Raw genomic sequence first — 16,892 nt, 5'->3', positions numbered from 1 at the left:
GGAGCGGAGCAGCGCCGGCGCCTCTCCCGCAGCGCCACACCGCCCTCTGCCGGCCGCTGCCCGCACCGCGCCGCGCCCGCCGCCGCCGCCGCCGGGGACGCCGCACCCTCGGGATGACTCCGGCTGGAGGGAGCGCAGTGAGTGGGGTCAGGACAGCAGTGAGTGGGGTCATCGGGTCACACCTGCCGGATCAAGCAGGGTCATCCCAGAGCATGCAGCACAGGGCGGTGTCCACAGAGTTCTTGATTATCTCCAGTGAGGGAGATTCCGCAACCTGTCTGTGCCGCTGCACCATCATCTGCACAGTAAAAGAAGTTTTTCCTCATGCGCAGGTGGAACTTCCTGTGCATCAGATTCTGCCCACTGCGTCTTGTCCTGTTGCTTGGCAGCACCGAGCAGAGCCTGGCTCCATTCTCCTGTCACCACCATTTTATATATTTGTACACATTGATGAAGTGACTCGCACCCTCTGCTCCGGCAGCGCCAGCGGGGCTCGAACCCGCGACTCCCGTACGCCGAACGGAGGGGTTGCCATAAGCCCCGCCCCTCGGCTTTGGCACTCCGTTCATTTCCCTCTTTACCCGTCTCTTCCGGTCCGGCGCGGGAAGGCGCCGGAAGTGGCTCCATAGCGGCCGCGGCCGGGGGACTTCGGCGGCGCCATGGCGGAGGTAAGGGACGAGGGAGGGCCCCGCGCGTTCACTCTGTCGCTCCCTTGAGGCGCTCTGGGCGAGACCAGGGAGCGGGAGCGGGTCGGGGCCGTGCGGGAGAAGCGCCGCCCCGCACCCGCCACCGTCGCTGTCCCCCGGGTGGGAAAGGCCGCTGTGGGGATGGTCCGTGGCGGCGCCTCGATCTGCGGCCCCCGCCCAGCTCGGCCCGGGGACAGCGAGGTGCCTGCAGAACGCAGCGGGTGCGGGCCATTGGAGTGTGCGTGTCTGGGGTGGGAGTGAACTGCGGGTTTGCTTTGCCAGGCTTGTGCCGAATGCGGAATTGGTGCTGCGGGGCATCAGGCACAGCATCGCCAGCCCGTCAGGAGAGGGGATTATCCGCTCCGATCTGCTCTGTGGCGGCCTCACCTCCAGTGCTGGGTATTGGTTTGGGTACCACAGTATCAGAAAAAGGTGTAAAGGGTATGGAGATGAATGGTCTAGAGGGAAAACCTTATGAGGAGTGAATGAGGTCACTTGCCATATTCAGACTGGAGAAGAGGGTGAAGTTTATTTCAGTTTACAGCTTCCTCATGAGAGGGAAGCAGAGGAGCAGGCTCTGATCTGATCTCTGTGGTGACCAGTGACAGAATTCAAGGGAATGGCTTGAAGTTATGTCGGGGAGGTTTAGGTGGGATATTAGAAAAAGGTTCTTCAACCAGAGGGTGTTTGGGTGCTAGAACAGCTCCCCAGGGCAGTGGTCACAGCAACAAGGCTGACAGAGTTCAATGAACATTTGGACAATGCTCTTGGGCACAGGGTGTGACTCTTGGGGTGTCCTGTGCAGGGCCAGGACTCGATGATCCTTGTGAGCCACTTCCAGCTCAGCACATTCTGTGATTGTGGGGAACTGATGCTGGGGTGTTTTACCACTAGAGAGCTACTGACTCTGTTAGCCCATAAGGGAAACCACAAAAAGGGTCTTTTTGTGAGGGTTTGGGAGCACAGCTATGGAGAAGGCCACTGGTTTTATAGGTTGTAGAATCTTTACTGTGGGGTGAATTTCATGCACTTCTGAAGGCACGTGGGGCTATTAGGGTTATAGAAGGAGGTGCAATGACTGCTGCCAGATGCAACACTGCGAGCTGGTGTTTTACAGAAAAACATCTGTCAAAAATTACTTGCAGAAATTTTTTCCCTGCTGGGGAGACATTGTGGTACCTACTCCTCTGTTTGTGGTGTCAGCAGCTGCTGTTGTTAGGTGGTAATTAGCCATGTTAACATGAAGTGGTACTGTGCACAGAAATTCATTATTGCTCATGTTCTTTTTACAGTGGTAGCGAGGGAAAATTTACAGGTTTGTTGTTTTTTTTTTTTTTCAGAAGGAATTGATTAATTAGTGCCTACATATAAAAACAGAATTGGGAAGGACGTGGGATAGAACTTTTATACTCATGGATTTGTCATATAGGTACCAGTGCAGAAAGTTTGATAAAAGTTTTCAGCTTGCTTTTCAAATTCTTGTAAGTTTTCAAGGAATAGAATATAGTTTTGAATAAACAACTGACACAATGAATTAATTTTTTAGTTTCCAAGAAGATTAGTGTCTTCTATGAACCGAATGGTTGCATGTCATATAACAGAACTGAGAAATTGCTACTCAGTTCAATTTATGTTTCAGTGTTCAGTTTTTCATTTAAATCTGTTCAAACTTATTTAAATGCTCTTTTCTTTATTTTAGGAAGTCCAAAAGCATTCTGTGCACACACTTGTGTTCAGATCTTTGAAGAGAACCCATGACATGTTTGTAGCTGATAATGCCAAGCCTATCCCACTGGATGAAGAAAGGTAAGTGCTGCTGCACTCAGTGAAGTTTTAAACTCTGTCAATGATTGTCAATTTCTGACTCAAGTCAGAAATTCAGATGTTTCTGTACTGTCAAGAGTGTAATCTTGAGGGGAGAGAAATATCAGAGTTGTAGAGTAAGTTTTACGACATCCCTGTACAATATTTCAGACCTTGTTAGCGGTTCAGAGACTGGGGTTCACTGAGGGTTTTGCTTTCCTCTTGCACAGCCACAAGGTGAAGATGGCCGTGAAGCTGCGCACGGAGTACGGCTCAGTGCTGCACATGCCCACGCTCAAGGAGAACCTGAGGGAGAAGGGAGGCCCCAACACCGGGGATCCCTATGGACACAAGCAGTACTCTGGAAATCAAGGTTAGTGTGCCCTCAGTGCTGTATTTGTCTTTCCTTTTGTCACAGTCTCACTGATGTAAAATCTGCAGAATGCAGTCCAGTGTTAATGTACTGGGATAAATACAGATATAAAAAAACCCTTTTTTGATTGGTATTGTTCTTGCTAGTGTCCACGGGAGGTAAGTGATTTAGAAAAAGGGGAAAGCTGCTTTTAACAAAGGAGTTATTGGGTGCTGTGGATTTTTTATTGTGATTAGTTGGTGAAAAGAGTAATTTTTGGTAATATTAGTGTGTAATGTACTTAAGTGTTAGAGTTGAATAATGTATTTCTTATGTTTGCAAGTTCATGATTAAGGACATGCTCTTTTTTTTACTTTTGTTTGTTTTGGCATTTTTGTGTGTTGTTTTTTGTTTGGGGTGGTTTTTTTTGTTATTTTAGTTTTGTTTCATAGTATATTTACATATACTATACATTTACTATATGTGTAGTTTTTAAACCAGAAAACACTTTATTTCAAATCTGTAGAGTTTTTTTCAATGTATGTTTTGTGATGTGTAAAACGTCTATGTATTAGTTAGATCTCATATGAAAATTTTTTTCTAAAAATGCTGCCTCGTTTTAGTTGAGGTAGTTGATACTCAGTTGATACTCAGTCTGCCAAAGGTGCTCTATTTGTAAGTATTGTGAAAGTGAAGCACATTGAGAGAGAATGAAAAATCTTTTAAGGAGAATCTGACAGCACAGACAACCAACTGACTAGCTTACATTTCAGACACCCGTGCACTTTGTAGAATTGATATCTCCTTCAAAGGCAGTATGAAGATTTTTTTCTTGAGTCCTCTTGATAGCAGGTAGCTTCACCATTCAAATTATTTTTTACAGTTGAGTTTTCTAAAATAAAGATAACCAGAACAGATTAAATTAATGAAAATGAGAAATGTCTACATACATTGAAAGTGATTGCTGCTTTCTTCTGCTGTGTATGATCTGCTCTCTTTTCCTCTATTTGTTGTTTGAGTGCATTATAAAATGTAACTATTAATATAACATTCTCTTGCTCTTTAGGGCAAGATGTTGAGTATATGGTAACTGGTACTCACCCATACCCATCTGGGCCTGGTAAGTAAAATTTTGCAAGTGTATGTATGGATTTTTTGTGTTCCTGTGTGAACAAGATATCCTTCATCCTAGCAGGAGCAGGCTTCCTCTTGATGTGAATCCCTACTTAATAGTAGTGGAATGTTGCCTGCTTTTCATCTCCAGAGCAGAAAGGTGCAGGTTTCGCCACCTTGCTCTGGGGAAGAGACTTGAGGGTGTAATAATTTTAGTGTCTTTTGCTTGTGCTTGTAAGGGTTATGTTTCTGTGTTGTTACATTGGCCATTGCTCATTGCCACTGTTACTGATGGATCCTTCTGTGTTCTTGGAAGAGCTTAGTTTTAGTTGTTGGTCTTTTATTGTGCTTAAGTTTATTATGAGTATAGTGGAAAATCTGTTGTCTTGTTTTATAACTTAACAGATGTGAGTGTTCAGTGGACCTTCAGCCATTAAAAAGCCAGGCAGAGTTGCTTCTAACTATGGGGACAAGAACTGTTCACAGTGGTTTCCATAAGTTCAGTGTTCTTTTAATAGAATCATTTATATCAGGGTGAAAATCAGATTTTCTTTGCTATTTCCTGTTTTAACCTGAATATTTTGCTTAAATACTGAGTTTGTTGTTAACTGACAGAAGTTTGGTTAGGAAAAGAAATAAAGCAATGAGTTAAATTCATCAGTCTGCACCAAAACTTTACAATGAGTTTTAAATTTTTGTTTTAGATAATATCTGCTGTTCTTGAGATAAGGTTAAAAATTCTGCATATGTAGCCTGAAATTCTCACTTGAGTAGGACTAAACCTTTTGTAGTTCTGGCACCACTGTGTGATGCCAAACACCGCATAGGGATGGATTATAAATTGTACTAAAGGGCCTAAGTTAGCAAATGCTTCACAAGATCATGTTTATTTCTGTGGTGTTTGAATTTCCATAGCAGTTAAAGCTGGATATAAAGATGGATGCTGCTCCTAATTGGACTTTTTTTTTGTTTCCAATGGCATACTGTTTTATATTCTAGAAATTTTGTACTCACACATGTAGTAGATCAAGATGGAAAGGATTTGTGCCAAAATAAAGATTTCAGTAGATTTGAATTGGATGTGAAAATGTTACTGAAGGATGAGAGTTTATATTACAGGTGTGTCAGGCCTTTGTTTGCAGGTATATGTGTATGTATGTTTGTATAATACACTTTTGAGTTCCTGTTTAAAGGAGTTGTCTTTGTTTCTGATATGGTTTTTTTTCAAGGTGTGGCTTTGACAGCAGATACTAAAGTCCAGAGGATGCCAAGTGAATCTGCAGCACAGTCCTTAGCTGTAGCACTTCCTGCTTCCCAGTCCAGGTACTGCTGTGTTACCTCATTGACACTGTTGTCTGTGGGAATTGCAAGGCAAATCAGAAGCTGGGATAAGAGCTACTTGGAGTAATTGGAATATTCCTAAAGGAACTGCTTTTAGTGTGGACAGGCATTGTTTTTCTGTATGCTTTTTATTTTGTATTATTATTAGAGGCAGTGGGTGGAAGTTGGGACAAGAGAAATTTTGTTTAGTTAGAAGAGAAGAATGTGAAGCTTTGTGGTATCTGTACCTTGGGGTGGTCAGGTCCTGGACAGGGTGCCAGGAGAGGTTGTGGACTTTCCATCCTGAGAGGTGTACAGCACTCAGCTGGGTGCAGCCCTGTGATGATGCCTTATCACTTGGCAGGAGAAAGTCAATTGCAACTCATGAAGCATTTTCACTCCCCCCAGGCTGGATGCAAACCGGACAGCTGCTGGTGTGGGTGACATTTACAGGCATGCTGGAATGTCTGAGCGTTCCCAACCTCCTGGCATGGCTGTGGTGAGTCTGTTGCACATCTAACTTGAACAGTACATGTTGTTGACCAGATTGCTTCTGGATCTGTGTGTGTGTTGTCTGGAGATCTCCTGACTGACTAAATTTAATCAGTATTGAGAAGGCAGAATGAGAAAGTTTTAGGCTTTGGACAGAGATAAGCTACAAACCAGAAGAGTAACCCTTCTTTTAACTTACAGGCTATGGTGGAAGCTGGTGGAAACAAAAATTCTGCATTAATGCCAAAGAAGGCTCCAACCATGCCCAAACCTCAGTGGCATCCACCTTGGAAGCTGTACAGAGTAAGTTAGAAATTACATGACACGAACATGCATATAAAAGTAAACATACTCTATGTAAGACCTCAAATCATAATTTTTGTTCTCATTCACAAAAATATAATCAAGTATGATTTAAAAATGTAATCAGAAAGTGATCACAACTAAGTTGTGTATCCACACAGTCTCTCTTTGAACCTCTCTTTTACTCTCATAGCTGTGTTATGATAAATTTGGTGGATGGTTTGCTGTATTTCTGCCTAAGAAGCTTCATTGTGTTTTAAATCTTTTGAAATGAGCCGTATGACAATACCTGAAACATGACATCCAGTGAAACTAGTTATGTGGTTTGATTTTAGCTGTCTGACTTGAGAAAAATTAGAGAAACGGGCTGCTGAAAGCAAAGCATGTTTTGACAGAGTATTTCTTATGAGATCAGGCTCCATTATTTTATTATTGGAAAGTGTCCAACTCTCATATTACTCCTCTTTTGGGGAAAAGAAGGTGATGGTGTGCTTTAAGAGGTTATTATATAGAAATATGATTTAATAGCCAATGTTTTTATAATTGTTCTTTGTATAAGCACTATACAGCAGCAGAAGGAATCTGTGCTCAAATACAGTCTTTCTCTGCAAAGCTTCAAGTGTTCAGCCACAGTGTTATGGACTCTCAAAGGATGTGAAAAAGTTGCTTACACAAATAAGGTCTTTACATATTGCAGCTTCCCCAAGTCTGGTGTATGCAAATTTCTAGTTTTCTCTAACTGAAGTAGAAATCAGGCTGTCTTCAGATCTGATTTCACATTGACTTTTCTTGGTAAATACTAGCAAATTTCAGTGTTGGAGAAGGAAAATTGCATCAAAAGTTATTGTATTATTTCTGATATAATTTTTTTGTTTTGTTTTTTCTGAAGGTTATCAGTGGTCATCTGGGCTGGGTGAGATGCATTGCAGTAGAACCAGGAAATCAGTGGTTTGTTACTGGCTCTGCTGATAGAACCATAAAGGTAAGAGGTTGGAAGAAATGACTGACAAAGTTTGCAGGGGGTGGGGTTTTTTGGTGCCCTTTTTATTTAAAAATGTTTCCAGCCCTTGGAAACAATTTCTTGCTTACTGTTTGCAGAATGATGAACTGCAGAACATTTTTTTCTTTTGTTACCTTGTCATAAAGGATTTGTGGAGTAGCTCTAGTTCTTTTCTTGAGATTTCATTTATTACGTGGTAGTATCTGGGGAGCAAGCGTTTATGTGACTGTACTTTTAACTTACATGTCAGCAGGATCAGTTACATCTGGGCTGTTTACCCAGCTTCACTGTGTAGCTTTTTCCTGTCTACCTTAAAATACCTATTTTGGTGCAGATTTGGGACCTTGCTAGTGGCAAATTGAAATTGTCTTTGACGGGACACATCAGTACCGTACGCGGGGTGATAGTAAGTGCAAGAAGTCCATACCTCTTTTCCTGTGGAGAAGACAAACAAGTGAAATGCTGGGATCTTGAATACAATAAGGTAAGCTGCAGTTTCTTTAATTGAAGAATTAGCAGTTGCAAATACAAAAATCAAAGTATTTAGAATATTCTTTTCAATTGTTGGTTTGTGTGGTTTTTATTCATCTAGGTTATCAGACATTACCATGGTCATCTAAGTGCTGTTTATGGCTTAGACTTGCATCCAACAATAGATGTGCTGGTGACATGCAGCAGGGATTCAACAGCACGAGTAAGTATAGCATTGTTGTCTTTGAACATCTTGATGTGTGTATTTCAATATCTTTCTTTGTAAAAATGAGCATTTAACAAAAGTTATCATCATTTTACATGAAATGCTAAGGTGATTTGTGTTAGCTTTGTCTTACATTCTTGATAAAATTGAAGCCCAAATGCATGAACGTGCCATGTCACTTCAGGATAATGTTTTATTTCTTAATTTAGTAGGTAGACTACATTGTATATGTAGGATTGCTTGGTATTTAGAAGGTGGTATGGGATTATGGTGGCTTGAATTATCCATATGCCTGGAAGGTCACTGGCAGGTTCCTGCTCCCCTTGAAATTTGCCAGCTGAGGCGGTTCTGTAATATATAGTTGGGTGAAAAATACCACCTAAATGCCATTTTTTAATCTGTAGGACTATGGCAAGGAAATGATGTAATCAATGACAGTGCCTGAAATACATTGAATATGCACCTGTTACTGACCTCTGACGTATTTCCTGTGATTTCATAGATTTGGGATGTAAGGACAAAAGCCAGTGTGCACACACTGTCAGGACACACAAATGCAGTAGCAACTGTGAAGTGCCAAGCTGCAGAACCACAAATTATTACAGGTATAGTAGGTGTAGTTTTGTGAGTAACATGATTGAAAAACCTAATGGTGAATGTGTTTGTTCAGTAATTGTGTGATGTTCATAATGTTATCTTGATTAATTTACCCAAGTCTTGTACTAGTTTCTGTTGAAAATGGGCCATGCAATGGTTATTACATACTATTAATGGTATGTTTAAGCAAATATGGCTGTGCATTGTTTGAATGCTTTTCTGCGCTTCCTTTTTTTCTGGTGTTTTCATTTGTGTTATAACATGTATTGAGACTTGCATTTTCTGTGATATTTCAGTTAAGGAGTGTCCAGTACTGTGGTTAAGTGTTCATCTTCATTCCCATTATGTCAAAATCCAGCTTTGCAGTTCTTGGATTTAAGACTGAGTAAAAATCCAAATCTTTTCTAAATAGCAGATCTTTTGCAATCTGGCATCATCTTCATCTGAGGTGGCATTAGTACAATATTTATGTCTCTCTCACATCATTCTGGCTGCCTTAGCAAAGTAATGATTATGATAAAATCAAGGTGATGGTTTCTACTGTTTTTTTAAAATTTTCTCCTCATTGTAGGCAGTCATGATACTACCATACGGCTCTGGGACTTGGTGGCAGGGAAAACTCGTGTTACTTTAACAAATCACAAGAAATCTGTAAGAGCAGTAGTGCTACATCCAAGACAGTAAGTTTTCGTTATTCTGATACACTTTCACAGTTTATTGACAATTGAAGAGAGCCAATGTGAATGATGATCTAGAATGGTAGACCATAATAATGTGAGAAACTAAGGCACTTAGGATGATGCAAAAATGTCCATATCAATTATCAGATACATTTTACTGCACTGATTGTGCTTCCCTAGTATTGGTGCTGGTGTACATTAGCAATCCTGAGAATGCCTTATATCCCACGGAGTTGCTTATGTGTGTGCCTTTCATTCAGTCCTTAAAATTCAGTGATACAGTGTTCGTAAGGCTAATAATAAATATGTAACTGAATGGTTGTGAGCAGGAATTGCAGTAGTTTTGTAATGGGCCAATGCACACATGTGATTAATGCTAAAGGAGACAGTGATTAATAGAGTGGTCTTTCTTTTGAATATGTGGTTCACTGCACAAGACATTTCAATCTAACTGGCCTTAAAAAAAACTTAGTGTGAGAATTGGAGCTTTGAAGCCAATGTTCTTGGAATTGCTCTGAATTTAGATGCTGTATTTTGAGGCACAACAGTTGCTTGTTTGGATCCCCGTTAAAATAGTGGACATTACTTCTGTGCCTTTAATATTTTAAAATTACATTCTGTCATTTCTATCAGAAATTCAGCATCTTTGATATGAATAAACTCTGTTCCAGTGTGTGTCTGAAAAATTGTGTAGCCTGTTAGCTATAGAAAAAGCCTCTATTTTACTTACATTCTGAAAAAAAAGTAATTCAGGGTTCAACTTCATTGATAATACCTTTCTGAAAATAAACTTGAAGTGTTCTTGTCAAATGGTAGCAACTGTCAGTCTACAGTTCAGTATTACTATTTTTTTTAATGTTGTGGTATTTTCTCATAATACTCAACTTTTTTATTTGTGGTATCTTTTAAATAGACAGCAAATTCTCTGGATATTGTGGCAAATGAAAGTATTTCTGCAGGCTTTTGTATGTGCTACCCAAATAACCATGTAACTGCTTGCACATGTTAAAATGAAGGAAATTTTTATTTTGGGGTAACTCAGTGGAAGAAATTATCTTTCTTAGTTACATTTTTGCAGGGCTTTTTCCTTGCTCATGTAGTTTTGGAAGACTAGGCATTAGCCTATGCTTGGGGTTTGTTGCCTTTTTATCCTGTTACCTTTGCTGGTGATGCCCTGATACCTGAAAATTTGCCAGAATAACAACTGAAGAGAACTTAATGTGCTTTTTAAATATTTGTTTGCATATTAAATCCTACAGCATACAGGATGTTATAAAATTTATTTTATGAAGAGGAAAGAAAACAGTAGGAGTAGGTAATTCATGACTTCATAAAATTGCTTAATTTCATGTGAAGTAAACATGTCAGAAAAGCAGTTTTAATATTAAGTAATTTTGCAACTAGCATTTAGCAGTAGTTTTAATGAAGGACATTTGCTCTCACTACAGCTATTTTGAGCTTTAATATACTGTGTTTATTTTCTTTCAGTTACACATTTGCATCTGGTTCTCCAGATAATATTAAGCAGTGGAAATTCCCAGATGGAAACTTCATCCAGAATCTGTCTGGTCACAATGCTATTATAAACACACTGGCTGTAAATTCCGATGGTGTTCTGGTCTCAGGAGGTAAAAATGAGAAATACACATTCCTCTCCTCTCCCCTATGCATATATGGCTGGAGGTCCTTAGGCAGAGATGCTCATGGAGCTCTGCTTTTCCTAGGCCTGACAGGCTGCTGCGGGACACCATTTCATTTTGTAGTGAGTAGGGCCACTTTCATGACCTTGGATGTTTCTGAGCTGCATGCAAATAAAAGAAATTTGAAGGACTTCTAATGTACTGCATGGGAGAGGTTTCTCTTCTCAGCTGGCTGCTGCTGCAAGGCTCCAGAGTCCATCTTTCATGATCTGCTGGTCATATTAGTGCCTCCTCTGGAGTTAGCTGTGTGTTGAGGCAGTGACACTGGCTAGCAGATGTAGAAGCATCTTGCTAAAGCTAAATGGGAATAAGGCTCTTGGTCCAATGTGCCCTTAGTCCTGTAGGCTGGGGATGTGGGGTAAGATGGAAATATGCTAAGCAGGAGTTGGGAAACAGCCAATTACATTGCCACCTTACTCTGGTTATGTTTCCATCTATGTGTGAAAGGGCCCTTGATCTTAAAATTTGAATAAAGCTGTGTTTAACAAATGGCTCATCTCCAGTAAGAACAAGAACTTCACAAAATACTGGAATGGACTTACATTTCATTATTATTATTTGAAGACACTTTCAGAATGTCCTTTTATGACTTTTTTATGTTAATAGTAGCTGAGTCTTAAAAAACACCTTCTCCATATAAAAAACCTATGATCATTTTACTGATATTAATTATGACTTTTAAAAAGTTAAGAGTTGAGTATCAATTCTCCCCTTTACATCCTAACGCTATCTACAGTAGCTTCAGGGAAGGTGATGCTGAATCAAAATAAGTTGATTTTTACCTTGGAGTTTTCTGCTGTAGAAACACCCTTCTTGAAATATCTGGATTTCTAGTCTAGCTGGCAGCTGTGGAGAAATTTAATTCTTAATAGATCTGTTTTGGCTAGGTAATGCTTTTGAAGGGTATTGGGTTTTCTAACTGAAAAGTTTTTTTGACAGTATCCTACTGAATAGAGCGTTCAGATTGCTGTGAATGCCCTGTAGCTGATGCCAGTAACAGCAACACTGGAGGTGGTTTAAACTGGATTTGGAATAAAATCTCAGCAAACATTAAACCTACTTTGCATTAAGTCAATGTTCTAATCTCTTTGGGAGGATGATGCCTCCTCATTCAACTTCAGTGGAGCTACTGAGCAGGGAGCTTGATTTTCAGAATACCCATCCTTACTGTGCCTCCAAAGCAACTTGTGCAATTGCCCTGTGATGTAGTGTAACATCTCTCTTGGTTATCTGATGAAAATCTGGATGAGATTCTGAGAAGGAAAACAGCAGAAAACAGGAAAATGTATAGGATGTACTGTGCTATTCTACATGAATGTGGTGTGATGTATTCCTGATGTATTTACTAATTGTTCATGATGCTGGTTTTAAAAAACTGATAGAAATTAACTGGTTTGTTTGTTGTAGCTGATAATGGCACTATGCACCTTTGGGACTGGAGAACTGGATACAATTTCCAGAGAGTACATGCAGCTGTACAGCCAGGTTCTTTGGACAGTGAATCAGGAATATTTGCTTGTGTTTTTGACCAGTCGGAAAGCAGATTGCTAACAGCTGAAGCTGATAAAACCATAAAAGTATACAAAGAAGATGATACTGCGGTAAGTCAAAAAGTCTTTTTAAAGTATTTTCATAAAATCAGAAAAATTCAGACAAATATAACACATATCTGTAGGGGACATTTTCATACTTACATAATCCATTTTGTTGAAGTTTGAAAGAAATCTCTGTATTAGCATTAACAGGACAGTAGCTTATTTCTGCATTCCTAATTATTGTTATATGCTGTAGTACAAATAAGTGTCAGGTCTGTGAACTCTTCTGTAAAAGGCCTTTTTGGTGAAGTTTGGAGAAATCTGAATACAATCATGTACATTGGGTTTTGAACCCAGGGGGAAACTATGTGGGGTAGTATTGATAAAAATACGGGAATCAGCAAAAGGATTGCGCTTTGAAGGTTTATTGTACTTATTTATATGATTTGGATTAGTTACCGGCCTTGATGGTTTTTAGAATTTGAAGTCAAGAGCTTATTTTCAAACTGTTATTCTAAAATATGAATTAATTTACCAGTGGAGAGGACAACAGATGATTGTATAGTTTATCAGTGTATGTCTTCAATATAAAGAGTATAAGAATTTTTATTAAACCTTGGAATTTTGCACTGAATTAGACTAGGAGTAACTCTTAGATATAAAGAATCAGGAATTTTTTATCAGTTTTAAAGTTGGGCAAAATACACTCCATGACATTTACCGATACTGATGTAGATATGTCTGGAAGGCCTGTCACTGGCAGCTCCTGCTCATGTGCTTTGATAACCAGTGTTGTTTTGGAAATGCCACTGGCAACATGATCATTTTCCTTGCTGGAAAAAAAAAGACAAGTACAGAAAAAGTATTGCTATGTACTTCAGACAGTGAGATGATAGAAAATTTAATTTGAGTAAATTTATTACATTGTAGATTAGGTATTAATAATGCCACTTGTGAAATAGAGTACATATACTAAACCTCAATCATAGGTGAGTTTCAAGTTTAAAGTAAAAATCCTTATGAGATTATTTTTTTTTCCCTTTAGACTGAAGAAACCCATCCGGTCAGCTGGAAACCAGAAATTATCAAGAGAAAGCGATTTTAGTGTGGCAACATACTACTTCTGTAATTTTGTTTTGGCTTTCCTGAGAGCATTCAGTCAGATTTTGTTCTGCCTAGAACAGCAGAGCAAGAAGTCAGCTAAGTCATTGCTATTTCAACATGTTTTATAATAAATTTTATTTCTCTTTCCTTTTGTCTTTTTTTGTTGCAATTCCAGCAAACCAGTTGAATCTTAACTTCGTGAAGCATGTATAGTTCATGAAAAAGATAGGTGTGCAGCTGGTTAATTTTTTAGGCTTACATTCAATAGGTTCTTATAAAAATATTTTGATGAGCTAAGTTGTCTGAAACACCCTTGCTTGACCTCAAAAGTTAATCACAAATTTATGCATAGAAGTCATCTTCTGGAAGTTCCTTGGAGACACTTTCAGATTTTAGACCAATATTGTTTATTGTACATAGGCTAAGTCTATACTAAATTAGAGTTACTGAGTAATTTACAAACAAGCAGGACAACACAATAATAAGGTAGTTTGCTTTATAAACACAGCCACTGAACATTGCTGGTGCTGTGTTATTGAAGGAAATGGATCTTCAGAGTGTATTTTTCCCCAGGGAAGTGTTCAAATGGAAGCATTCATCTTCACTTAGTTGTTTCAGAGTGGGCCTTCTGTAGCAAGGACTGCTGTCAAATCACTTTGTTTGCAGGACAAGTTGACTTTCTTTGTAGATGAACTGTTTGCTTTTTCCAGTTATCTAAAGCATATATGACAGTAGAGCGCCGTGATCTTTTAAAGCTCCACTAGAGGAAAAGCTCTTAACTCATTTAGGCCTTATTTTACAGGTTGCTGTCTTCCCACAATCTTAGGAAGGAATGTAAGATAAACTGTTACTGAAAGGTAGTTTGTACTTCTGGAGGGACAAATCTTTCATTTGTGTGACTATGAATAGTCACATAACAAGCAGTAAACATGTAAACTCCTTGCTACTGCTACCTCTGATGTCTGTGCTGCTCTAAAGTACTTTCTCTTCACAGGGCAGTAGAGAAAATCATTGTCATCTGGCCATTCTGTTACTGGCAAATTTGCTAGCAGGGTGAATAGCTGCACTGGCAAGTGTTAATAGCTGCATTGGCTAGAGAATTGCTCTGTGGCCTCACTGATATCAAGCATTGATGTCAAGCAGTTCACAATAATTATTTCTTTTCTGTAGCAGTTCGACTTCGTTCAAATCTAGGATTTGTGTTAGAGAAGTGAGTTATTTGCAATGTAATTTACAAAAAGCTAGTAAAATTACGTGTTGTTTATATTATGACAATTTTTGTCTTTTTTATGATACATAGGAGGTCTTGTATTTATAATCTGAATGTCTGACAGTCATTTTAGGGGAGTCCAGGCTGCATAAATAACTGAATTTTAGTTGACAGAAGCAACTACTATCAGAAGCAACTTCACAAAATAGGAAATGGAATATTTGATATTTAGGATTTGGATTAAGCATCTTTTATTTGAGTGGTAATTTGAATTTTTCTGGATCTTAATTACAGTTCTTTCCATGGTAACTAATATAACAGTTAAAAATCCAGATTGTGGCTTATGCATGTATACAGCTACTAATGCTTCATTCCAGAAATCAGTGAATTATTGGTGTTACGCAGATCTTTTTTGCTCACAGTGAAATCCTGTTTAGGAAACCAGAGCAGAGAGAAACAACTTAACTTGAAAAGAGGTGGGATTGCTGAGGATTTTTTTTATTCCATTTTGGTTTGGGGTTTTTTTTAAGTGTCTTTTTTTTTTTTTTTTTTTGATAGTTTGGAATGAGGAAGGAGAAATTACTTCTCTAGCTATGGGCCACAGTTCTAGCATCTCTTTTCTGTACTGGCACTTTACTTTAGAAACTGCATTTATTTTACTTACTCTTTATAATTTTGAAGAGAGATCAGAAAGTCTCCTTAAGAACATGTGTTTCTTCTCTGGACTTCTGCAGCAATCTGATATCTTGGGACAGTGGTTATGAGAGCATTTTTTTTTTTGTGCCCTCAGTAAAGATTTTGTTTATACACTAAAGGCCATGCACTATTACTTGGGATAATATGTTTCATTTTTGGCCCTAGGATAGGCTGCCCCAGTTCTAAGTGTAATTTTTTTTTAAGTGTATTCTTGAACATTTGATTGACTTGTTTGTTTCCTTCCCAGCAGTTTTTTCTTCCCTTTGACAGTAATGTGAATATCATCACATGTTTTTATGTAAGTATTGTTTATGGTGCATCAGGATTATCAGATTTCATCAAAGTACTTCTCTGGTGCTGAGTAAGCCTGGATAGTCAGTTGTGACACACATAGGCCTGATTGTGTAGGATACACAGTGACATTAGATTTGTCCATGTCAGTCATAAGGTGAAGCAAAAGAGGAGGATCTGATCTACTCGATGGATTATCCATGCTTCTGGAAAGGGTCACAGTGCAATGTCAGTTTAAATAATCTTGAATGGGAGTCTAATCACAGAAAATAATTGCTGTACTTAATTTCATAAAATTTGATGTTGTCTTCTGTATAGGCTCAAATAATTTCTACCACAAACCCTGAGATTTGTTTTATACTGTGTATAAAATTGCAGAGAAGTGAGGAGATGGGTTTTGTTTGTAAAATAAAAAAGTGTAACTGGTAAAAGTGATGAATTTTTCAGATTACTCTTTGCTGATACTGAGGCATACAGTGTAAGCTGTGCAGCTACAACGCTGTTGTGTTGCTGGCAGCATGAGAGTGGTGCAGAACAATATGTATTTGGCAGCTGAAAGGCTCACAGAAACAAGTGTCTAACAGCAGCTTCTTTTTAGTTTTGTTGGATTGGAATGAAAGTGCTATACCTGATGTAAGTGACAGCAATTTAGCAATCAATAAAACCTTCCATACAATATGAATTCATGTCTTTTTTCCATTAAGGTTTTTATAGTAAGGAGAGCAAAAAACAACTGTATTGAAGTGAAAGTAATTCAGTATCGACATGGACTGTTTCCCATAGCACAGTAACAAACATTTTTGCACATCAGCTGTAATGGGAAGTGAGAAACTATTGATTGCTGTTCTGTGCAGAGCTTCCTGTCTGCATGAAGGGATTAGCAAAACAGATACAGAATTGTTCATGCATTTTCTCTAGCGTGTTTTTATAAAACACAGAAACACCTCTGGAGTTAAGTATGAGTTCTAGGACGAGTTCTGGGTGAGAGTTTTGTGGCAGGATCATCCCTTAGGTGTTACTGTCTTCCTATTGCTGCTTTCTTGAATCTGTGAGATAAGTGTTTGTAACACTTAATCGTGTTACTTAAGTCAGTAACATGTTAACTTCTTTCAGGTGTATATTAGCACCAGGGTTTTGTTAACCTTTCTTTAGGGTTTTTGTTTGAATATAATGCATACACAAGCCCCAAACTTCTATCTAAAGCATGGATTAATTGGAGGCACTCCCCTGCAAATTAGACCTCAGCAGTAAAATAATTGAGCTAAATGTCTGTTAGCTAAATCTGCTAAATGTTTCCTTGCAAGGAAGTTTGA

At 39.0% G+C, this 16,892-nt stretch overlaps 1 protein-coding gene across 1 annotated transcript; it reads left to right on the top strand.

Annotated features, from left to right (window-relative positions):
* Nucleotides 1-540: 540 nt before the first annotated feature.
* On the top strand, nucleotides 541-13,529 carry PLRG1 (pleiotropic regulator 1). Its single transcript, XM_071431927.1, has 15 exons — nucleotides 541-668; nucleotides 2,386-2,492; nucleotides 2,720-2,862; nucleotides 3,908-3,961; nucleotides 5,184-5,277; nucleotides 5,683-5,773; nucleotides 5,968-6,069; nucleotides 6,959-7,051; nucleotides 7,404-7,553; nucleotides 7,662-7,763; nucleotides 8,269-8,371; nucleotides 8,935-9,043; nucleotides 10,532-10,671; nucleotides 12,151-12,344; nucleotides 13,324-13,529. The coding sequence occupies exons 1-15, from the start codon at nucleotides 660-662 to the stop codon at nucleotides 13,381-13,383; spliced, it is 1,551 nt and encodes a 516-aa protein (XP_071288028.1). The 5' UTR covers nucleotides 541-659; the 3' UTR covers nucleotides 13,384-13,529.
* The last annotated feature ends 3,363 nt before the right edge of the window (nucleotides 13,530-16,892 follow it).

This window comes from Agelaius tricolor, unplaced genomic scaffold, assembly GCF_023055355.1.
Source record: "Agelaius tricolor isolate 1412-34295 unplaced genomic scaffold, bAgeTri1.0.p SCAF_8, whole genome shotgun sequence".
Lineage (NCBI taxonomy): Eukaryota > Metazoa > Chordata > Aves > Passeriformes > Icteridae > Agelaius > Agelaius tricolor.
The sequence above is the reverse complement of the archived record's forward strand: the minus strand, read 5'-3'. Positions and strand labels throughout refer to the sequence as shown.

Bases quoted from the DNA above. Each gene is read 5' to 3' on its own strand.
- PLRG1 (XM_071431927.1), top strand. The intron at 7,554-7,661 runs GTAAGCTGCAGT...TTATTCATCTAG, and splicing joins GGGATCTTGAATACAATAAG to GTTATCAGACATTACCATGG. The intron at 10,672-12,150 runs GTAAAAATGAGA...TGTTTGTTGTAG, and splicing joins TGGTGTTCTGGTCTCAGGAG to CTGATAATGGCACTATGCAC.